The following is a 24,509-nucleotide window of genomic DNA, read 5'->3' on the forward strand; positions in this document are numbered from 1 at the left end:
GGTTAGTAATTTTACTTGCTGTGCTCTACAGTAATCTACTTAGTTCCCACACCTATATTTATACTCTGGGAATATCTATGTGCCTTACTTAGGTTTAGTGACTCTTTGAACTTGCTATTTAGCGCTCTGTATACTAGCAAGCATGACTGCTGTTATTGATAAATGTCTAGTTTATACTTTGCTTCTTACCAACGTTACTATAAGCCTGGCTGTGCCGGTTATGCGATCTACTTAGATACCGTATTCTGGCCTCCTGCCTTTGCTTTATTCATTGTCACTTAACTTTTGACTTAGCAACAGTTCACACTATATCCTCTGTTGGAAGTTTTATTCCTTTTACTGTGCTATATAGAAGTGGTTCCTCCTTGTTCTCCTACATTATTTGGAGATATACAGATGCCTGATTTGTAGTCTACTTTTTAATCTATATGTAACCTGTATTGTCAAATAAATTTTTTTTTCTATGCCTTTGGCAAATTATATTCTAATAGTGCAGAGACTCCTTATTCTCTGTGTTTTCTAGTGACTGCACCAGCAGAATATTGAGTGCTGCTCTGGAGTATAATACAGGATGTAACTCAGGATCAGTACAGGATAAGTAATGTATGTGCACAGTGACTCCACCAGCAGAATAGTGAGTGCAGCTCTGGAGTATAATACAGGATGTAACTCAGGATCAGTACAGGATAAGTAATCTAATGTATGTACACAGTGACTCCACCAGCAGAATAGTGAGTGCAGCTCTGGAGTATAATACAGGATGTAACTCAGGATCAGTACAGGATAAGTAATGTAATGTATGTACACAGTGACCCCACCAGCAGAATAGTGAGTGCAGCTCTGGAGTATAATACAGGATGTAACTCAGGGTCAGTACAGGATAAGTAATGTAATATATGTACACAGTGACTCCTCCAGCAGAATAGTGAGTGCAGCTCTGGAGTATAATACAGGATATAACTCAGGATCAGTACAGGATAAGTAATGTATGTACACAGTGACTCCACTAGCAGAATAGTGAGTGCTGCTCTGGAGTATAATACAGTATGTAACTCAGGATCAGTACAGGATAAGTAATATAATGTATGTACACAGTGACTCCACCAGCAGAATAGTGAGTGCAGCTCTGGAGTATAATACAGGATATAACTCAGGATCAGTACAGGATAAGTAATCTAATGTATGTACACAGTGACTCCACCAGCAGAATAGTGAGTGCAGCTCTGGAGTATAATACACGATGTAACTCAGGATCAGTACAGGATAAGTAATGTAATGTATGTACACAGTGACTCCACCAGCAGAATAGTGAGTGCAGCTCTGGAGTATAATACAGGATGTAACTCAGGATCAGTACAGGATAAGTAATGTAATGTATGTACACAGTGACTCCACCAGCAGAATAGTGAGTGCAGCTCTGGAGTATAATACAGGATGTAACTCAGGATCAGTACAGGATAAGTAATGTAATGTATGCACACAGAGACTCCACCAGCAGAACAGTGAGTGCAGCTCTGGAGTATAATACACGATGTAACTCAGGATCAGTACAGAATAAGTAATGTAATGTATGTACACAGTGACTCCACCAGCAGAATAGTGAGTGCAGCTCTGGAGTATAATACAGGATGTAACTCAGGATCAGTACAGGATAAGTAATGTAATGTATGTACACAGTGACTCCACCAGCAGAATAGTGAGTGCAGCTCTGGAGTATAATACAGGATGTAACTCAGGATCAGTACAGGATAAGTAATCTAATGTATGTACACAGTGACTCCACCAGCAGAATAGTGAGTGCAGCTCTGGAGTATAATACACGATGTAACTCAGGATCAGTACAGGATAAGTAATGTAATGTATGTACACAGTGACTCCACCAGCAGAATAGTGAGTGCAGCTCTGGAGTATAATACAGGATGTAACTCAGGATCAGTACAGGATAAGTAATGTAATGTATGTATACAGTGACTCCACCAGCAGAATAGTGAGTGCAGCTCTGGAGTATAATACAGGATGTAACTCAGGATCAGTACAGGATAAGTAATGTATGTACACAGTGACTCCACCAGCAGAATAGTGAGTGCAGCTCTGGAGTATAATACAGGATGTAACTCAGGATCAGTACAGGATAAGTAATGTAATGTATGTACACAGTGACCCCACCAGCAGAATAGTGAGTGCAGCTCTGGAGTATAATACAGGATGTAACTCAGGATCAGTACAGGATAAGTAATGTATGTACACAGTGACTCCACCAGCAGAATAGTGAGTGCAGCTCTGGAGTATAATACAGGATGTAACTCAGGATCAGTACAGGATAAGTAATGTAATGTATGTACACAGTGACTCCACCAGCAGAATAGTGAGTGCAGCTCTGGAGTATAATACAGGATGTAACTCAGGATCAGTACAGGAGAAATAATGTATATACACAGTTTACCTGTGTTAGGTGGCTCAGGGTTATTCTCATCTCGGACATTTATGCAAATCCACAGGATAGACGATAAATGGCTGATAGATGCGGATCCGACTTTTGGGATTGGCGCCTATCTCTAGAATGGGGCCCCCTGTTCCCCTGTTTTACCTTCTGACCCTGTCACTAGGCTTCAGCCACTCAGTTACAAGGTACCTGGGATTTTGGAAGCAAATGAGAATTTTTTTGATATGGTGTTTCCGGAACTCCATAAAGTAAAGTGAATGAAAGTTCCAGAAGCCGCGTAGCTCACTGCACTCTGCTATGGAGGTTCCGGGAACAGCACATCCAAACACGCTCAGCTATTTCCGGAAAACCCGGCCATCTTGTCAGTTAGTGCCAGGGATCAGCGGCAGAAGGTGAGACGGGGGGTCGGGGTCCCTGTTCTAGAGGTAGATGCCGGTCACAGAGGTAAAAATGCCCCTTTAAGTCATGTGAACAGGAGCCTGTAACAGATATAAATGAGTTATTGCCAATGACGACTGAGACGATGATCAGATATTTTATTTACATAACACTGATGTGACATCCGGTACATGGCGACGCTTCTGTCCCGCGGTTCTGTCCGGCGCTTCTCCGTCGCGCACTTTAATGTTCATCGGTGGATTTTCGGTTTCTCGTGGATACATTTTGCTGGTTTCACATATTCTGATCTCGCTGATTTAGTGCAAATAAGAAAAACAGGAAAATACATTGTCTCATCATCATCATATAATCTGCCGTAGTGTCTCACCGAGCAGGGGTGAAATGAGTCATTATGGGGTCCCACAACTTATAATGGGGCCCCTTTCCACCATGACCAGCATTAGCAGCGAGTGAGTTCAGGACGTGGAAATGTTTTTTTCCTTCCTTCCTCCAGATCCCTCCACTTGTCCAGTGTTCCTCAGGACCCCTCACCCTCCACTTGTTACCCCGGTGGTCATCCCCACAGTAGTCATTGGTTGCACCAGTTGGTGGCCCGGACCATTGCTGAAGATACAGACTGTACATATCTAGTGATTTCCTCAGTCTTTCCCCCCCTCAGTTGGGTCTTCGCCAGCACCATATTCTTGTATATAGTTCTACTTTAAGAAACTGGACACCTTCGTGTGGCTTCATTTTCTGCTTTCTTGGCTGGGGGCCCATACTCCTCATGGCAGGGCCCCTATGTTCCCCATGGACTGTATCATTGAAGGGCAAACAACAAAAGTTTTGTGCAAGGAGATATAAAGAAAGGTTCGGTGTCGGAGTTGCGTTCTACAGGACCAATGAATCTGAGAAGCCATTCCTGATAGTCACCACAGATGATTGGGTGAGTCTCTCCAGACACCTCCTGTAGATCCAGATGAGGCTTGTACCTTCCATGATGTCATCATTACATCATCAGCTCCAGCCCTCTCCATGACTCACATCAGAGGGACGAGGTCGTAGAGTCAACCACTTCACGGCCATTGCACACGGTGGGGACGTACTGTACAGTGGAACCTGCAAACACAACTCTATTATTCCTCAGACCCAGGACCCTCCCCAGCGGCTTTATGGGGGCAGACAGGTGTTTCTGTAGGCTTTCTATGGGGTATTTATAGGTTTGCTGGGTTATTAATGGGGGCTGATAAGTTCTGGGGTTCGACTACATTACGACAACTGTAGGGGAAGCATTAATGAGCAGTTTGTTAACTCCCATGTTAGAGAGGACGCAGAGTCTTTGCAGGTTAATGGAGATGCCAGCGGCTTCTGTAGGGACAGGAATTCAAATAAACCCATTAAAAGGGCCCCTGGGGCATCGTGGGCAGAGAGGACATGACAATGGAGAAGGGGCTTGTGGCACTCAGTCTCAGTCATGTGGTTAATGGCAGCGACATATGAGAACTTCTCTATAGTGATTCCCTCTCTGCCATCTCAGGCTGAATAATCGAGACCCTTCAGCTTTTCCTAGTAAGAGCTAATGCAGTTTATTTATGGGGAGGGGGCTCGCGGCTCGTCATGTTTCCATCCTCAAGTGATTCATTAAAACAATCTTATGCAAACCTGTGTCCCCAGCTGTTCTAAGACTACAAGTCCCAGCATGCCCGGCAGAATAGAATAGTGAATTAGTGAAGAGGAAGAGGACGGCTCCAGATCATTTACTGGTATCGTCCTCATAAAGCGGCAGCAGGAACCGCAGGACTCGTTCAAGTTTGGACTGGACCAGTTTTGGGAATGATTGGCCCTCATACTCACTGTGTGACCCTCCTGCCCCTGTGGCACTGAACCGGTTGGTGGCACTGCGGTGGCTGGTGACATTTTTCTGTGGCTGGAACATGATCACATGGAGCTTTGGTGTAAAGAGACATCCTAGGACCACAGAGCCGCTGAGACTGACCGACACGCACAGGGTGGTCGTCTGAACCTGAAACCGAGGAACAGACAGAAACAATGTCAGAAGACTTCAATACTGGAAAATATAATCATGAACCGGACAGGAGCAGAACAACTCTCATCATCCTAATACTGTGTTCAAGAACTAATAGCCCCAGAATCAACCTGCTCGAAACCAAAGGAAAATACCAGGTGCAAGAAATATCCGAAAACTGTCACACGGTTCATCTACCTGGAACCAGCCAGAGCTGGAGACTTTCCTTCACCCGGGGCAAAGGTTCAGTTCGCTGACCCCATCTCTGTATCTGAATATCTTGGCCAAGGCAAAGTGGCTTTTAGTAGCCAGCACCCGATAGCTCCCCTAGCTACGCCTCTATATCCAGCACCCATATACAGTCTATGCATGCTAGATATATGATATACTGCTTATACAATGTAATATTACTTCTGGTTGGTGCCATATACACCCTAATTCCTAACACCCTACATTGTATCTGTACTAGGAAGTCACTACCAGGGTGGCAGGTATAGTAGCTGTCATGGGGCACAGTAGATGGGGGGACACGTGGCAGGTATAGTAGCTGTCATAGGGCACAGTGGATGGGGGGACACGTGGCAGGTATAGTAGCTGTCATGGGGCACAGTAGATGGGGACACACGTGGCAGGTATAGTAGCTGTCATGGGGCACAGTAGATGGGGGGACACGTGGCAGGTATAGTAGCTGTCATGGGGCACAGTAGATGGGGGGACACGTGGCAGGTATAGTAGCTGTCATGGGGCACAGTAGATGGGGGGACACGTGGCAGGTATAGTAGCTGTCATGGGGCACAGTAGATGGGGGGACACGTGGCAGGTATAGTAGCTGTCATGGGGCACAGTTGATGAGGGGACACGTGGCAGGTATAGTAGCTGTCATGGGGCACAGTAGATGGGGGGGACACGTTATGGTGACAGACCACTTCATGTTAAGGCTACTACTGAATGTCCCAATTGAAACAAGCCGACAGGCGCAGAACTATCCCCCCTAACATGAGAGAGCGCGCGATATGCTGACTGGCTGAGAGGGATCACGGGGGGGCTTATGTGACACTTTTCTTTCTGTCTTTGTGGCTATGTGATCCCGTTCTGCACAAATCGACATATAGCACTTACTCCCATGTGACACCACCATAGGATTTTTGGGGGCCATTGGGCGGTTGCACATGCTTTCTTGTTTCAATTAAGGCAAATTGTAGATATTCTATCACAAAGACCAATCATCTTTGAAGGTTTCCTGGAGGTGGGAGGCCGTGAACTGATGCTGGAAGATGGAAGATGCCCCACGGAGAAGAAAGGACAAAGGTGAAAGAAAAAGAGTGCAGGAGAAGAAGAGACAGAAGGAAAAGACATGAAGAGCAGTGAGAGACTGTGGGGAAGGAAAAGAGAGATGGTGGAAGATGTAGGAACTCACTAGACAGTCATCATGGTCTATCTCCTGAAATCCCTGTTGGCTGGGGTTGGGCATTACTAAGTGCGGCCCCATTAAACATTTTTTCTGTGCAGTCCCATGATCACTGATCTATCCAGTAACTCTAACAAAGATTCCCTGTTGCTTCCAGGTACTGGTGGAGTATCTCATATCCCAAATGCTGCACTGGTCCCTGCTGGCAGAGCTTGGTTCTCACCCTGTAATCACTTGAGGTCACATAGAAGATGGGCAGGAAAGCCAACCAGATGATGCAGGTGGTGTACATGGTGAAACCAATGAACTTGGCTTCATTAAAGTTCTCCGGACACTTCCTTGTCTTGAATGCATAGAGGGTGCAGAGCAGAACCAGGAGGACGTTGTACGAGAGGGACGCCAGCATGCTGCCATCACCACTGTTACACTTCAACGTCACCACATATCTTTTATCCGGGGCAGTGTCCTTTCGAGTCCCAGCTGGCTCTAGAAGCAGCCAAACCAACACCACAAGGAGCTGGCAGGAGATAAGAACTATGCAAATGCCAACCTGTGAGGCCGGACTTATAAAACGAGGTCTCTGGACGCCATCTTGTGCACCATTGAAGATACGGGCAATTCGATTGGTCTTGGTTAACAGCGCTGAGTAGCAAATAGCAAAGGACGTGCCAAGTCCAAGACGCCGAAGGGTGCAAACCCCAGTGGATGGCTTGGCAATGAAGATGAAAGTCATGGCGTAGCAGAGCAATACTCCAATCAGCAGGATGTAGCAGAGCTCACGCCCGGATGCCTTCACAATGGGCGTATTATTGTTCTGAATAAACATCCACATTATAAACAGGGTGGAAAATAGACCCATGCAGGAGAGGCAGACCGGACCCAAAGCCCAGGCATCACTCCAGCGGATGTACTCCTGAGGAAGCTCGAAACAGTCTTTGAGGTCCACATTGGGCCAATATCCCAGACCGCAGTCTTTACAAGTGAACTCATCGAGGAGGTACTCATGTGGCTGGCAGGGAATGCAGATCCAACAACACACATCTCCAGGCTGCATGCTCTTCACCTCATTTTTCTTGCAAGGGTCACTGCACTGAGACACAGGTACTGAGCTGCGGGCCCATGGAATCAGGCTGGTATTGAGCGTCAGCTCCTCAGCCCAGTAGCCAACTTTCTGGTAGCGATAATGTCCGTTCGTTTTTTGGAAACTGAAGATGTTGTAACGACCTATTCCATCCCCAAATTTGTCGAATCTCACGATGCTCCGAGTATCGGGGGGAGGGAATGGAGCTGAAGGCAAACAGAAGAAATATTAGAAAGCCACATTGTATTGGATAATTGTACATATGAAAGGCTGAAAATGACTGGTGTGACCGACATGCAGGAAATGTGCCCCCCAAAATGTCCAGCGCTCTGCAGAGAGGAGCATCTCTAAATGAACAGAACTGAACTAACATGCGGACGTGCTCCATGGAAATGTGCGGATCCTCAGCTTCCCAATCCAGAGCAAGGTCATACATGTCACAGGAGCTTAAAGACGTCCGGTCACCTCCCCTGACATGTCTGTTTTAATGAAAAATTGTATTACCCATGAAATAACAATTCGGGGGAAGTTTTTAGAACTCTGCGTTGTGCCGTTCCTCTGTTATTCCTCCTAGAAATGTATAAATAAATGGATAACTTGGTGTTACCAGTTGGGGGTGTGTCCCTGCAGGCTGACAATGTCCAATCAGTGCTCACAGTCTCAGACCATGTATGGACACGCCTTTTTGACAGGGGGAATAGTAACACTCAGTAGTCAATTAATTCATACATTTCTAGGAGGAATAACAGAGGAATGGCACAACACAGAGTCCTAAGAAAATATGTTTAAGAATCGTTCTTTCATGTGGAATACAAGTATTTACTAAAATAGGAGAGGTGACAAGTCACATTACGTCACTACCCAGGACAATGTACTCAATCTTTGCTGTCAGGGAATTGAATGTTCTTGTTTACATTCAGAGACTCAAAACCTGTCAAGATAATGAGCTTCTCGTACAGCTGGAGGACGTTACAAAAAAGAGCACTGATACATTGTAACGAATATCAGCTATGTCAACAGAAAGGGTTTTTAGCCTCTGGATATAAAGAAGAATGTTCCCATTCACTGGAAGAAAGCAGAGATCTTAAAAATGAGGTCAAGCTGTGGTACAGGGCATTAACGGGTTCACATACCAATGCACAAAAATTGCCTAAAACATCTGCAGTTTATAAGCAAAAATAGTCTCCAGAAATAAGAACATAAATGTTCTTCAAAGCAGAATCCACTCACCATCGAACTTGACATTCAGGATGTAGTCCCGGTAGAAGCGGCGTCCATTCAGTGGGTTCATGGCAGGACAGAGACTGGTGGCATTGGGGCACAGGGTCTGGTACATGTTGTGCAGCGCCTGAGCGATGGCATATACGGCGTTCACCACAAACATAATCTTGGACTCTTGCTCGAACTTGACGTCGTGCAGCGAATGCTTCATACAGTCCGAAGAGTTGAGTCTACAATGAAACTTATTCTCCCAGAATTCTTTGAAGAACGGATTTCGAGTGTTATTGAAGGGATGTAAAGCCTGAAAATACTGTGAGAACTCAAACAAGGGGTAAGATGCCAGCTCAATAGTAATGGCCCCTTCCGCTACCTCCTCACTACCCAACACCACGCTCTCCAGTGCCCCCCAACCATCACTCGCCACCCACATGAAGGAGACGTTGAGTTGCTGGGCAGCAGCCAGTAGTTCCCGGGCATCCTCGATCTTGGTGAATAGCACGACCACCCGGGCACTAGGCTTCTGCTGAAGGGCTTTTATAACACTGGCAAATGTTTTTTTGTTCATGGAGCGTCCAACCTTTTCAGAGGTGGCAATACAGATGTTACGAGCCCGTGCCTCCTGCTCAAAGGCTTCAATGCCGGTCTCACCGTAATCCCCTTCAGATGCTATGGTGGACACATAGGTCCAATTGAAGAAGCGTAGAATCTCGGCCATGGCCTTGGCTTGGTAGAAGTCGGGAGGCACTGTGCGGGCAAAGAAGTCATAGCGGGTCTTATCACTCAGCTTGGCACTTGTAGAGGCATAGCTGATCTGTGGGATCTGGAAGAGCCTCAAGAGGTTGGCAACCTGGAGAAAATGGAGAAAAGAGGGCTATGAGTTCGGAATATAACATGGAGGCAGGACATGAGGGAAGGCGGTGTAATTCCCTGCGGCCCATCTAATCATATTAATATTATCAGAATTATCCAGTGCCTCTCTGTGCCAAGAGGAAGGGACCCGGCCAATATGAGGCCAATCCAAGGACCGGAAGAGATGGGGGGGTGGGGGGACACTCTGCATGTAGGGTCTATGGAGAGCCAATGTTGGATGTTTTGACACACTAATTATCATAACTCCGCCTCCCTGATATAGCCCCACCCATCACTATGGTACTACTGCCAAAAAGAAAGAAGGGATTGTCTTTGATCTTAGAGGATGGAGTGGCTGTCAAGTGACAGCTGCTCCTGTTCTTGTGGTTGCAGAGATGAGAGCACAGGACAGATCAATGTTAGAGCGGGAGTCCACGACCTATGACAAATCTCCCTGTCCTCCATTATTCTGATCTTGAAGACAAGTTCCTTAATGACATAAAGGTCCCAGATTGTGATTTTTTTTCTAAAATTAACAGGGAAATAAACTTATTTTTAAGGACATTTTCATTATTCCTGGATACTGGATCTTTTAACCATTTACTATCTGTCACAACCATCCCTGAGCAGATCCGTCTCGCACCCCCTGAGGTCTTGACCGCATTAGCGACTGTCATGACATCCTTCTCTGGCGCAGCTCCTCAAGACGTTCTCTATATGACCTCCCGGGAATCGTCGCACTAATAAAACGGCTCAATTTTTGATCCCTTTATTAATAAGAGGAAACTGGATTTCTTTGAAAATTGCATTTCTATTGATTTTCACTTTAGATTTCTTTTCTAGACTACAAATAAATCACTAGGGGGGGGGGGGGGAAGAAATAAGCAAAGACCAAAGTAGAAGACAAGTGTTGGGTGGATCCTTCACATTATGTATATGAGATAAAAACATGGAGGATGAATGATCGGCTGTATGAATCTGCAGAGGATGAAGCAGAGCTGAAGGGGTCATCTCTACATTAAAAAAAATCCCTGTTTGTCAGATGGGTTCCCTGACTTTAACCCCTTAATGACATGTCACCTACTGGCACACGGCAGCCGTTAAGGGGAAGTATGGAGCGGGCTCACGGGCTGAGCGCGCTCCATACACAGCGGGTGACGGCCGTGTTACACAGCCGATACCTCACTGCAACGGGCGGAATCAAAGATCCCTTTGATTCCGCCCATTTAACACCTTAAATACTGCAGTCAATCGCGACAACGGCATTTAAATTGTCAGAATCTGGGGGGCGCCCCCTCAAACACGGCATCCCCCCCCCCCCCCCGCAAGGCGCGATCGACCGTTTACAGTGGTTGTTATGGCAGCCTATATATAATAAAGGCCCCCAGGTCTGCCATCTTTGTACTCCTTCGGCAGGGCTTCAAAGGACACTGTTCGTATCATGATATACATTAGTATTGCAGTATATCATGCGGGCGATCCAACGATCGCTGCTTCAAGTCTCCTAAGGGAACTAATAAAAAAAGTAAAAAACAGTTAAATAAAGATTTTTAGAATGTGCCACAAAAAAATATATTAAAAGTTAAAAAAAAAACCTGTTTCCCATTTTTTCCCTAAATCAATGTTAAAAAAAAAAAAAAGTTAACATAACTGGTATCGCCGCGTCCGTAAAAGTCCGAACTATCACAATAAAGCGTTGTTTATCCCGCTGGGTGAACGCCGTAAAACAAAATATATATAAAATAAGCAAATTGCTGGTTTTTGGTCACCTTATCGCTCCAAAAAAAAAGGAACAAAAAGTGATCAAAAAGTCGCATGTACCCCAAAATGTTATCGGTGAAAACGACAGCTCGCCCCGCAAAATGTAAGACCCCACACTTCTAAATTGATGGAAAAATGAAAACGTTCCGGCTCCCAGTATACGGCAACACAAAACATTTATTTTTTTAGCAAATAGTTTTATTTTTTAAAAGTGGTAAAACATAAAACAACACGTAAATTTGGTGTCGCCGTCATCGTATCAACCTGTAGAATAAGGTGAATATGTCGTTTTTACCGCCTGATGGACGCTGTAAAAACAAAGCCCCAAAAATGGTGTAATCGCTGTTTCTTGCCCATTTTACCCCACAAATAATTTTTTTTCAGATTCCCAGTACATTATGCGGCACAATAAATGGTGCCCTGTAAACGCTACAACTTGTCCCGCAAAAAACAAGACCCCATCACGGCTATGTTGACAACAAACTAGAAAAGTTATGGCTTTTGGAAGGCGGGGAGGAAAAAACGAAAATGAAAAACTCAAATTGGCCTGGTCTTTAAGGGGTTAAGTCTGAAAGTCACAGCGATCAGCAGTAATCTGTGGGGGAATCAAGCAGTAAGTGTTCAATTTCCCTGCAGCGCCACCACAGGTGAAATTAAGCATTACATGCAGCCTATTGAAATCAAAGGGCTGCCTGTGTAGTGAATGGAGGCGCTGGGATCTCCCTCCAGACTGGGAGAGATGCTCTTTTATCTGCTCTCTGCTATGGCTAATATACAAGGATCTTCAATGAGGGGTCCCCCTTTATTTACTCAGAATTCCTTAATAGGTTAAATGATATGTAATGAAGAGGCGCCCCTCAAATATGTACTGAACTCCCAGCAAATGGACTGAATGTGATGCAGGTTTGATATCTCCATGCGTGTAATGGGTCAGTGTGGATGTTCTGTCATACGTTTACCTGTATAGAGACGTCACTATAAGACCCTCCGATGACGCCACTGATGGCTGTGAGCGTGTCCCCATGGATGGCATAGGATCCATCTGGACAGAGGTACTGAGGACCATCACCCCGAGTCAAGGATCCTCGCACCAACTCCAAGGCCTGCTCCAGAGCATAAGTATCTTTAGAACATGTGTCCAGGATGTGAGCCCCCAGGTTAAGTCCTGGAAGAATTTTGGGGTCCCTGTTAATGGCATCTAAAGCAAAAAGCATGGCCTCCAGCCGCTGCAAGCCCCGGTGCTCATTCATCCGTCCACACTCCGATCCGGGGCCTCCTTTCTCATGGACTGGGAAGAGGCCTCCAATGACCAGATCCCCTTCCACACGGATCTCTGGTCTGGGGATTTTGCTGCTTTTCTCAGTGGTAAAGACGGGAAGCAAAAACAGCGTCCAGAAGAAATTAGCCATGGGCTCAACCGGTTTGACCAGATGTAAGAATGAGATATCGAGGAATCACTTCAGGAGCTGGTGGTGAACAGGACGTTGTGTCCAAGAGATCCTGAGAAATTACCAGAAAGTGCAATGAGGAGAAATGGAGGAGACAAAGAGAGAAGCCAGAAAAAGACCCCTGGACCTTTATCCTAAGTGGAGAAAAAGTAAAAGAGAGAAAGCGAGGTCAACGCTCGAAATGAGGAGGCGAAGGACACAAGAGAGGAAGAACAGCAGCAAATATAGAAGAATTACCTGCACCTAGACCCAGATCCAAAGAATGAGCAACTCTGTGTTCTCCATGTTTGTACCTCACATGAATGATATAAGAGAGAACGGCTCATGTCCTGGGGGGAGCGTGCCCACTACACTCCGGAGAAGCCTCCGGTGACATCATCAGAGTTTACCAAGTAGCACAGATTCTTATAAAATATTATATTTATACTGCAGAGGGGGAGGGGTACGTTTCTAAGCTAATTTTCCAACTGGTTCTCTTACCTTCCAGTGGTTTTGATATAGATACAGTATTGATCGCCGTGTCCTGCGTGGCTTTTCAACTCTTATAATTTCATAACTGTACCTACATCATTTACAATGAGAAGCAGAGAGGCAGTACTATCTGTACCTACATCCTTTACAATGAGTGGCAGGGAGGCAGTACTATCTGTACCTACATAATTTACAAAGAGAGACAGGAAGGCAGTACTATCCATACCTACATCATTAACAGGGAGGGAGACAAGGAGGCAGTGCTATCTGTACCTACATAACTTACAGTGAGAGACAGGGAGGCAGTACTATCTGTACCTACATAATTTACAGTGAGAGACAGGGAGGCAGTACTATCCATACAAACATCATTAACATGGGGAGGTAAGGAGGAAGTACTATTGTCAGGAAATGTTTTTTTTTTATTTATGTATCGGAAACTAAAGTGTGTATTAAGCTATAGAGGTTTCCATGCAAAGGTTTTTTGCTGACAAGGTGTTTAATATGTTATCAAGTAGAGGGGGATGGGCAGTTGAATTCCTTTAGAGAGAGAGAAGTGAAGTATCGAGGTCGAGTAAAGAGATAACAAAGCTGTGTAAGGACTGGTTTGAAGTAGGTTTATCCCATGTATAAAAGCTATGATCCTGAAGGTAGCAGCAGACATTTTGCCATATTTTCTTATTATCGATAAGAATAAAAGATGCGCATTCTCTATTCAGGCGACTTCTTGAATCTCTTTGATAAGTACATAAATTCTTCTAACAACTATCTGTACCTACATAATTTACAGTGGGAGGCAGGGAGGCAGTACTATCCATACCTACATCATTAACAGGGGGAGACAAGGAGGCAGTACTATCTGTACCTTCATAATTTACAATGAGAGGCAGGGAGGCAGTACTATCTGTACCTACATCATTTACGATGGGAGTCAGGGAGGCAGTACTATCTGTACCTACATAATTTACAGTGAGAGGCAGGGAGGCAGTACTATCTGTACCTACATCATTTACGATGGGAGTCAGGGAGGCAGTACTATCTGTACCTACATAATTTACAGTGGGAGGCAGTACTATCTGTACTTACATAATTTACAGTGGGAGGCAGTACTATCCATACCTACATCATTAACAGGGGGAGACAAGGAGGCAGTACTATCTGTACCTACATAATTTACAATGAGAGGCAGGGAGGCAGTACAATCTGTCCCTACATAATTTACAGTGAGAGGCAGGGAGGCAGTACTATCTGTACCTACATAATTTACAGTGGGAGGCAGGGAGGCAGTACTATCTGTACCTACATAATTTACAGTGGGAGGCAGGGAGGCAGTACTATCTGTACTTACATAATTTACAATGAGAGGCAGGGAGGCAGTACAATCTGTACCAACATCATTTACAGTGAGAGGCAGGGAGGCAGTACTATCCATACCTACATCATTAACAGGGAGAGACAAGGAGGCAGTACTATCTGTACCTACATAATTACAGTGAGAGGCAGGGAGGCAGTACAATCTGTACCAACCTAATTTACAGTGAGAGGCAGGGAGGCAGTACTATCTGTACCTACATCATTTACAGTGGGAGGCACGGAGGCAGTACTATCTGTACCTACATAATTTACAGTGGGAGGCAGTACAATCTGTACTAACATAATTTAAAGTGAGAGGCAGGGAGGCAGTACTATCCATACCTACATCATTTACAAAGAGAGACAGGGAGGCAGTACTATCCATACCTACATCATTTACCGAGAGCGACAGGGAGGCAGTACGATCTGTACCTACATCATTTACAGTGAGAGGCAGGAAGGCAGTACTATTTTTGTCTACATCATTTACAGGGAGAGGGATTGGGAGGCAGTACTATCTGTGCCTACATTATTTACAGTGAGAGGCAGGGAAGCAGTACTATTTGTACCTACATCATTTACATCGAGAGACAGGAGGCAGTACTATCTATACCTACATCATTTACAGGGAGAGACAGGGGGTAATACTGTCTATACCTACATAATTTACAGGGAGAGACAGGGAGGCAGTACTATCTGTACCTACATTATTTACAGTGAGAGACAGGGAGGCAGTACTATCTGTATCAACAGCATATATGGTAGCTCTGAAGGATGTACTGCGTCTGCTCCCCCTAGAAAGGTGACCATCACATTACATTGGCCTCTAAGCCTAGTGTCACTTTGCTCTCAGATGGGATTGTGTCCAGGTAAATGTGCAGGAGATGGATTATAATACAGAGAGAAAGAGAATAACAAAATAAACTGCACAAGTGATAAAGCCGAATAATCTCACCCCACAATAGATAGAACTGATGCCCCCTGGATGCCCACAGCTCTTCTTCCTCAGCCGAGTAGTCTCACTATATATATACGGTATATAGTTATCTATCTATGTTATCTAGTTATCTATGTAGGAAGCTCCCGGGATCATTTACTTATCTGATGTCCGTCTGATGAGAGTCTCAGGGGGTGTGAGACCGGATATATTCTGTAAAACCCAGCGACGAAAAGCATCGTCCCCCAACACAACATCTAACATAGAAATGCCTGCAAGGCGAATACAAAACACGAACGTCTGAGAGCAAAAAAACGACAAATGTCCAACCAGGGTCACTGCTCCCCACGGACATCACCCTACAGTTCACCGTCCAGAACTACACAGAATTAGAGGAAACAAACTAATACATTGCCAGATACCGACTCAATGGGTTAATGACCATTCACGATGTTAAGGCTCTATTACACCGGCCGATAAGCGGCCGGTGCAGCGAGCGCCGATCAACGAAACATCATTGATCTTCGCTCGTTCACTCCTGTCACACGGAGCTATGGATGGGGAGCAGCGCTTGTTACTCCGATCCCTCGTCACCATACATTATTATCACGTCGGCGGTGCGTCTCCGGTTTACACACCAGGATTCGCTGCCGACAACCGGAATATTTCACTTTTTTAAAACAATACGACCGGCAGATGATCCGGCGTTTGCTCGTTTATCTGCAGCGTTTGCTCGTTTATCTCCGGCGTTTGCTCGTTTATCTGCAGCGTTTGCTCGTTTATCTGCAGCGTTTGCTCGTTCATCTCCGGCGTTTGCTCGTTTATCTCCGGCGTTTGTTCGTTTATCTCCAGCGTTTGCTCGTTTATCTGCAGCGTTTGCTCGCTTATCTCCGGCGTTTGCTCGTTTATCTGCAGCGTTTGCTCGTTTATCTCCAGCGTTTGTTCGTTTATCTCCAGCGTTTGCTCGTTTATCTGCAGCGTTTGCTCGTTTATCTGCAGCGTTTGCTCGTTTATCTCCGGCGTTTGTTCGTTTATCTCCAGCGTTTGCTCGTTTATCTGCAGCGTTTGCTCGTTTATCTGCAGCGTTTGTTCGTTTATCTCCAGCGTTTGCTCGTTTATCTGCAGCGTTTGTTCGTTTATCTCCAGCGTTTGCTCGTTTATCTGCAGCGTTTGTTCGTTTATCTCCGGCGTTTGCTTGTTTATCTCCGGCGTTTGTTCGTTTATCTGCAGCGTTTGCTCGTTTATCTGCAGCGTTTGCTCGCTTATCTCCGGCGTTTGCTCGTTTATCTGCAGCGTTTGCTCGTTTATCTCCAGCGTTTGTTCGTTTATCTCCAGCGTTTGCTCGTTTATCTGCAGCGTTTGCTCGTTTATCTGCAGCGTTTGCTCGTTTATCTCCGGCGTTTGTTCGTTTATCTCCAGCGTTTGCTCGTTTATCTGCAGCGTTTGCTCGTTTATCTGCAGCGTTTGTTCGTTTATCTCCAGCGTTTGCTCGTTTATCTGCAGCGTTTGTTCGTTTATCTCCAGCGTTTGCTCGTTTATCTGCAGCGTTTGTTCGTTTATCTCCGGCGTTTGCTTGTTTATCTCCGGCGTTTGTTCGTTTATCTCCGGCGTTTGCTCGTTTATCTGCAGCGTTTGCTCGTTTATCTCCGGCGTTTGCTCGTTTATCTGCAGCGTTTGCTCGTTTATCTCCGGCGTTTGTTCGTTTATCTCCAGCGTTTGCTCGTTTATCTCCGGCGTTTGCTCGTTTATCTGCAGCGTTTGCTCGTTTATCTCCGGCGTTTGCTCGTTTATCTGCAGCGTTTGCTCGTTTATCTGCTGCGTTTGCTCGTTTATCTGCGGCGTTTGCTCGTTTATCTCCGGCGTTTGCTCGTTTATCTGCAGCGTTTGCTCGTTTATCTCCGGCGTTTGCTCGTTTATCTGCAGCGTTTGCTCGTTTATCTCCGGCGTTTGCTCGTTTATCTGCAGCGTTTGCTCGTTTATCTCCGGCGTTTGCTCGTTTATCTGCTGCGTTTGCTCGTTTATCTGCGGCGTTTGCTCGTTTATCTCCGGCGTTTGCTCATTTATCTGCAGCGTTTGCTCGTTTATCTGCTGATCGCTGATCTGTTTACACGTGGAAATTATCGGCAACGAGCGTTATATGAACTAATGATCTGCCCGATAATCGTCCTGTGTAAAACCCCCTCAACTCTCAATCTGTGAGTTTCCATAAGATCTGCCCAGTCCTGTCCTGAAATACTCTGTGCTGCCCAGAACCTTATCCTGACACTATGTAGCTTCTCACTTGTCCCTATTCCCCTCCACAGAACATAAAACTGCCCCTGTCCTATGGAAATAAACAACGGATCAACAAAGACCGACCCTGAACCACTGGATCACCAGATTCTCCAGCCGATCACACTTTTATAGGGGACTAGGGGGGTACAAACTTTCTTGAGCAATATGTGGACATGGTGGGTGACAATGAGTGACAGGCGCACCAAAACAGAGTGCAGGGATCGAATAAGATCCTAATAATGTCCCCGGCTGGAGACCGGTGAGAATATCCTACAAGACTGGAATTTGCCTCTAGGCCGATCATATTTGGGGCAACATCAGGCGTCACTGAGGGATTTTCTGCTGTGAACTGGTCACTGACTAAATCCACATTTTTTCAGTTTTTGGCAAAAAACCCACAACTTATAAGGACACGGATTCCCCCTCTGACCCACACATCACCCTCAGGTACTCAAATCTCCACAAATGCCCTTGAGGCCCGACCCAGAGACCCCCACAGCCTGGACAGCTTTCTCCTGTACAGTATGGGAGGACCCCCACAGAGGACTCCATATACAGAGCAGTGGTCTCCTATTCTGTCTATTTACCACACATCCATCTGGCGGACAATCCCAGCCCCCTCCTGCTCCGTCGCTCCTCTCCTGTGAATATTTCCTCATATCTGGAATTTGTTGCAGGATTGCACAGCGAGTTTCTGAGCTTCACATATTTGTTCTGATTTTAAAGGGAACCCGTCAGCAGGTAGATGTGAATTCTATAGAAGGACTAATAGGGCTGAACTGGTGGGATCGTTGCAACAACCTTCACTAAACGGCTCAGCAAAGTGTTAACCCTAGAGACGCCTGTCCTATATACCAATGGGTCATCTGCAGGTATATTACATGAGGTCTGTCAAATCTTCTGATTGGCTTAAGGGGCTCACTGATAAAATATTTGCATTTAGCCCACGCTTTGTTTTTGAATTTTGGGGGGCATTACCCGGTGCAGTCGCCCCATTAGCTTAGTCACCTACAGGCATGAGATAAAAATCTGTTTTTCCAACCAATGAATTCTCCAAGTTGGATTTTCTTGGCTGCTTTTGGCCTCTCATCTGTTCTTGAGCTATTAGGTGAGAAGACCGGAGAATGTCCATCTAAAGGAGATGCCACGGACTTCAGTGAACAATTCAGTCTGCGGCTGCTCGATATCTGAGCCGCTCTACATAAAAACATGTTAATGGGGTGACCGCATGTCTGACAAAGAGGGAATCCATGTATAAGACCAGGTCAAGACACACATGTGCACCCCCAAACCTGCTGCGTCCCGTGATGTCTTTCTCTGTTACATTTAGTGGAAATGGTAATTTGTAAAACTAAGTATTAACGGATATGTCCACCCATGTACAAATAAGATTCTGCCTGCAGCCACCACTAGAGGGAGCTCACTACATACAGATATTTACAGCTGCCTTAGAGTTCCATAGATTCTGCTACCTGCAGCCACCACTAGGGGGAGCTCACTACATACAGATATATACAGCTCCCATAGAGTTACATGCGATTCTGCTGCCTGCAGCCACCACTAGGGGAGCTAACTACATACAGCTATATACGGCTCCTATGATAAGATTCTACTGCCTGCAGTCACCACTAGAGGGAGCTCACTACATACATATATATACAGCTCCCATAGAGTTACATGATAACATTCTGCTGCCTGCAGCCACCACTAGAGGGAGCTCACAACATACAGCTATATACAGCTCCCATAGAGTTACATGATAACATTCTGCTGCCTGCAGCCACCACTAGAGGGAGCTCACAACATACAGCTATATACAGCTCCCATAGAGTTACATGATAACATTCTGCTGCCTGCAGTCACCACTACAGGAAGCTCACTACATACGGATATATACAGCTCCCATAGAGTTGCATGATGAGATTCTGCTACCTGCAGCCACCACTAGGGGGAGCTCAGGAGAGTACTGAATTCAGTGTATAAATAGTATGCAGTAAGCTCCCTCTAGTTGTGGCTGCAGGCAGAGAAAATATTATCATGTAATTCTACCTCTATGCAGGGGATTTGGAGCTCTGTCTCATAGAAAGATATGTTATTAAATGAAGCAGCACAGAATATTGGATCCATGGCCTGTTGTTTAAAGGAGGAGATTTACGTTAACACTTTTGGTGCAGTTTAAGGCATTTGTGTACATTGCAGATATATAGACAATAAGGTCCAAATTTTCAACTGTTAAACACTACCCCAAGAGAATCATGATTGGGGTTCACAGTCATCCTGCTCCCACATAAAATCATCATCATGAATACATCAGGTGAAGAGATACTTGTGATCCATGCCAGAAAATGGTGCTTTATTACTCTTCCTCTACTGCTGAAGTCCTCACCTTCTCCCTGGAGCAAGGTGTCTATAATAATCATATTACACACTGGCAGGGGGCACAGGATCTGTCATTGGGCCGCAGAGCCCCTCATTAATTATAATATAATATACAAGTGTGTATGTAATAACCCTGAGCAGGGGCAGATTGAACATACACATGGACATTGGGGTAAAATCTTCCAGCCTCTGGATCATCAGTCACCCCATCAACAACCCAAGGGGCCAACCTCAACTAAGTCTCCAATGACCACGTAAGGCCCACAAGGTCCGGAACCCCCAGTCAGACAGAGATGAACAGTTAACTCATTCATGACACGTTTTTGCTGGTACTTGAGAAACAATCTATCATGTAAAATATTCTGATGAAAATCGTCAGGAAAGGTCGGACAAGCCAGGAAGAAGTGCAGAAGCTGCTCCCCACCCTCAGTCCTTGACGTTCAGCTAATAGACAATCAATCATTTAATAGCAGGATTGCTCCCCCTCTTCCTCAATGGTGCCCTAAGCAGCCGCCTACTCCTCCTACCCTCAACAAAGATGAAAATGTCTATGTTTAGCCTCAGACCTACCTGAAAAGTTGGGGTGTTCCATGAAGATTTCCTTGATTTAAATACACAGATACATCTTCAGACTGCTGACAGCCGCCCCGACAACCCGACAACAGAGATGAGTGAATTATTCTGACTGAAGTTTTTCCGATTCGCGATCTCCCGGCACTTCAGCTGCATCAGGCGGATTGACTGACAGTAACAGGAGAAGCAGTTGTCACATTGTTTCCTATGAACTGGAGAAGCTGAAAATTGAGGAATCAGATGAAACTCTTCACTCCCCTCCAGAGCTGCCCCTGTAACTTGTCAGTGATCCCCTCCAGCCCCCTGTCACCTGTCACCATGATATCAGACATATTATAGGTCATTACAGCAAATCCCTTCAATCCCATGTCCCCAGGACGTTGTGCTCTCAGCCATGACTGCAGAGGTTGTTACATTGTCACTGGTGGAATTCATGTAATGCAACAAAGTATCATGAAGAAGAGTCTGTCACTGCGCAGGGAGGATTCCTGTCGGGAACAGTATCTGCTGGGGGTGATGATCTCTGGAAAGAGCAGCACTGGATGACACTACGACCACCGACAGCCTGGAGCTGGGGAAGAAGAAGCTCCTGCAGATCCTGCTCTTATCTGCTGGATCCTATGTGACTTTCTACACATAAATCATAGATACACAACCTCAAATCATTGTCTGGGGTAGGGGGCTGAAATCACAGAGTAGCCATGGAAACCAGATCCTGGGAGCAGCATGCAGAGAGGGGGTATCTTGTGTAATCTGGAGAAGGAGCAGATTCCAGTCCCTCTAGTAGATACCGCATAAGACACCTGTGTGCACTAATTCACATGAATACATCATCTGCGGATACTACAGCTACTGGGGGCAGGGAACGTGGATACATAGAGATACTGTGGTATCCAGTCTGCTGGGAGAACTACAAGTCCAAGCATGCCATGACGTACAGTTACGGACAGCAGCTTCTAGTGCTTCCATTGCGGTGTAGCAGGGTCCTCCATGGTCTAGTGTGTGAAGCTGCTGTATACTGATTGTAAGGAGCTGAGGAGACTTCTATATAATGGAAGGAGTCAGTCTTAGGTCTTATCTATGGTGTTTCCATCCAGATCATAAAGTATCAGCTAGAAGACATCAGCGCCACTTCTCTCACCCCCCATTACTCATTCATAGACATTCATTCCACAACTTAGTAAAGGCTCCAACATTCCTGATAGGGGGAGAATGGAATTAGTGCTAAACAGATGGACCCCCAATTATTACACATTATAAAGAAAAAAACTCTGTTCTAAGCACAAAGACCTCAACAGAGAAGCAACTTCTACATGCAGAGAAAAATAGAACAACACAACCAGATGTGCGGTATCCCACAGAGAGCTGGATCCTGTGCCCACACTAATGGCAGATGGCAGCCGCAGTATATACACTGTGTGCTTCATAGATTGTGGGGTATATACACTGTGTGCTTCATAGATTGTGGGGTATATATACTGTGTGCTTCATAGACTGTGGGGTATATACACTGTGTGCTTCATAGATTGTGGGGTATATACACTGTGTGCTCAGTAGATTGTGGGGTGTCTACACTGTGTGGTCAGTAGATTGTGGGGTACATACACTGTGTGGTCAGTAGATTGTGGGGTATATATACTGTGTGGTCAGTAGATTGTGGGGTATATACACTGTGTGGTCAGTAGATTGTGGGGTATATACACTGTGTGGTCAGTAGATTGTGGGGTATATATACTGTGTGGTCAGTAGATTGTGGGGTGTCTACACTGTGTGGTCAGTAGATTGTGGGGTATATACACTGTGTGGTCAGTAGATTGTGGGGTATATACACTGTGTGGTCAGTAGATTGTGGGGTATATACACTGTGTGGTCAGTAGATTGTGGGGTATATACTGTGTGGTCAGTAGATTGTGGGGTGTCTACACTGTGTGGTCAGTAGATTGTGGGGTATATACACTATGTGGTCAGTAGATTGTGGGGTATATACACTGTGTGGTCAGTAGATTGTGGGGTATATACACTGTGTGGTCAGTAGATTGTGGGGTATATACACTATGTGGTCAGTAGATTGTGGGGTATATACACTGTGTGGTCAGTAGATTGTGGGGTATATACACTGTGTGGTCAGTAGATTGTGGGGTATATATACTGTGTGGTCAGTAGATTGTGGGGTGTCTACACTGTGTGGTCAGTAGATTGTGGGGTATATACACTGTGTGGTCAGTAGATTGTGGGGTGTCTACACTGTGTGGTCAGTAGATTGTGGGGTGTCTACACTGTGTGGTCAGTAGATTGTGGGGTGTCTACACTGTGTGGTCAGTAGATTGTGGGGTATATACACTGTGTGGTCAGTAGATTGTGGGGTATATACACTGTGTGGTCAGTAGATTGTGGGGTATATATACTGTGTGGTCAGTAGATTGTGGGGTATATACACTGTGTGGTCAGTAGATTGTGGGGTATATATACTGTGTGGTCAGTAGATTGTGGGGTATGTACACTGTGTGTTCAGTAGATTGTGGGGTGTCTACACATCACCCCGCTCCTATTACACTTATATCCCCGATTCATCTGTCCTCACCTTACAAGCTCCGTGGCCACTTTATATAACATTCAGTTTCCAGAAATCTTATCATCCCACATGTCCTGTGTCCTAACACCCCAAATCCCACATGTCCTGTGTCCTAACACCCCAAATCCCACATCACCCAAATTGTACTGAAAGCAACAATGTACTTTGTCTTTTTTCTACATGTTACGAAATTGAGGTCACGCTCCCCCTCCATAGGGTACAAAACAAAGGAAAACATGACACCCCATCACGTCAGTAACCTGTGACCCGACACCCACCCTGTATATTGTCAGTAACCTGTGACCCGACACCCACCCTGTATACTGTCAGTAACCTGTGACCCGACACCCACCCTGTATATTGTCAGTAACCTGTGACCCGACACCCACTCTGTATACTGTCAGTAACCTGTGACCCGACACCCACTCTGTATACTGTCAGTAACCTGTGACCCGATACCCACCCTGTATACTGTCAGTAACCTGTGACCCGACACCTACTCTGTATACTGTCAGTAACCTGTGACCCGACACCCACTCTGTATACTGTCAGTAATCTGTGACCCGACACCCACCCTGTACACTGTCAGTAACCTGTGACCTGACACCCACCCTGTATACTGTCAGTAATCTGTGACCCGACACCCACTCTATATACTGTCAGTAATCTGTGACCCGACACCCACTCTATATACTGTCAGTAATCTGTGACCCGACACCCACCCTGTATACTGTCAGTATCTATGGAAGATAGAGTTTTGCTGCTCCTCGGGTGACTGGACTCTAATCACCCTCCGCACAGATCACTCCAATCCTGTTATGATTAGTCAATGATTACAGAGCTGCTCCTGAGCTCACAGCGCAAATCTGCACAATGTTCCCTGTGATTTGTTCTCTGAAACTTTTTATCTTTACATAAGAGATTCCTGCAGATCCGTCAACTACTAAGACTTACCTGATCCCGCTGTCCTGGGTGCTGATCTCCCGTCTCTGCTGTCCTGGGTGCTGATCTCCCGTCTCTGCTGTCCCGGGTGCTGATATCCCGTCTCTGCTGTCCTGGGTGCTGATATCCCGTCTCTGCTGTCCTGGGTGCTGATCTCCCAGCTCTGCTGTCCCGGGTGCTGATATCCCGTCTCTGCTGTCCTGGGTGCTGATATCCCGTCTCTGCTGTCCTGGGTGCTGATCTCCCAGCTCTGCTGTCCTGGGTGCTGATCTCTCGTCTTTGCTTTCCTGGGTGCTGATCTCCTGTCTCTGCTATCCTGGGTGCTAATCTCCCGTCTCTGCTGTCCTGGGTGCTGATCTCTCGTCTCTGCTGTCCCGGGTGCTGATCTCCCGT

At 45.8% G+C, this 24,509-nt stretch overlaps 1 protein-coding gene across 4 annotated transcripts; it reads right to left on the reverse strand.

Moving 5' to 3' along the window:
• Positions 1-2,965: 2,965 nt before the first annotated feature.
• GRM2 (glutamate metabotropic receptor 2) lies at positions 2,966-24,215 on the reverse strand. 4 transcript variants are annotated; one of them, XM_075831924.1, is made up of 7 exons: positions 24,129-24,215; positions 20,600-20,823; positions 12,127-12,667; positions 8,567-9,404; positions 6,479-7,542; positions 4,676-4,844; positions 2,966-3,940 (listed from the first exon to the last, which is right to left on the reverse strand). In XM_075831924.1, the coding sequence occupies exons 3-7, from the start codon at positions 12,574-12,576 to the stop codon at positions 3,867-3,869; spliced, it is 2,595 nt and encodes an 864-aa protein (XP_075688039.1). In that variant the 5' UTR covers positions 12,577-12,667; positions 20,600-20,823; positions 24,129-24,215; the 3' UTR covers positions 2,966-3,866. The 4 variants fall into 4 exon arrangements, with proteins under 4 accessions (XP_075688039.1, XP_075688040.1, XP_075688038.1 ...); XM_075831925.1 differs by having other exon boundaries at positions 20,600-20,770; positions 24,129-24,202; XM_075831923.1 differs by lacking the exon at positions 24,129-24,215 and having other exon boundaries at positions 20,600-21,323.
• Between the last annotated feature and the right edge of the window lie 294 nt (positions 24,216-24,509).

Source organism: Rhinoderma darwinii, chromosome 7 (assembly GCF_050947455.1).
Source record: "Rhinoderma darwinii isolate aRhiDar2 chromosome 7, aRhiDar2.hap1, whole genome shotgun sequence".
Taxonomy (NCBI): domain Eukaryota; kingdom Metazoa; phylum Chordata; class Amphibia; order Anura; family Rhinodermatidae; genus Rhinoderma; species Rhinoderma darwinii.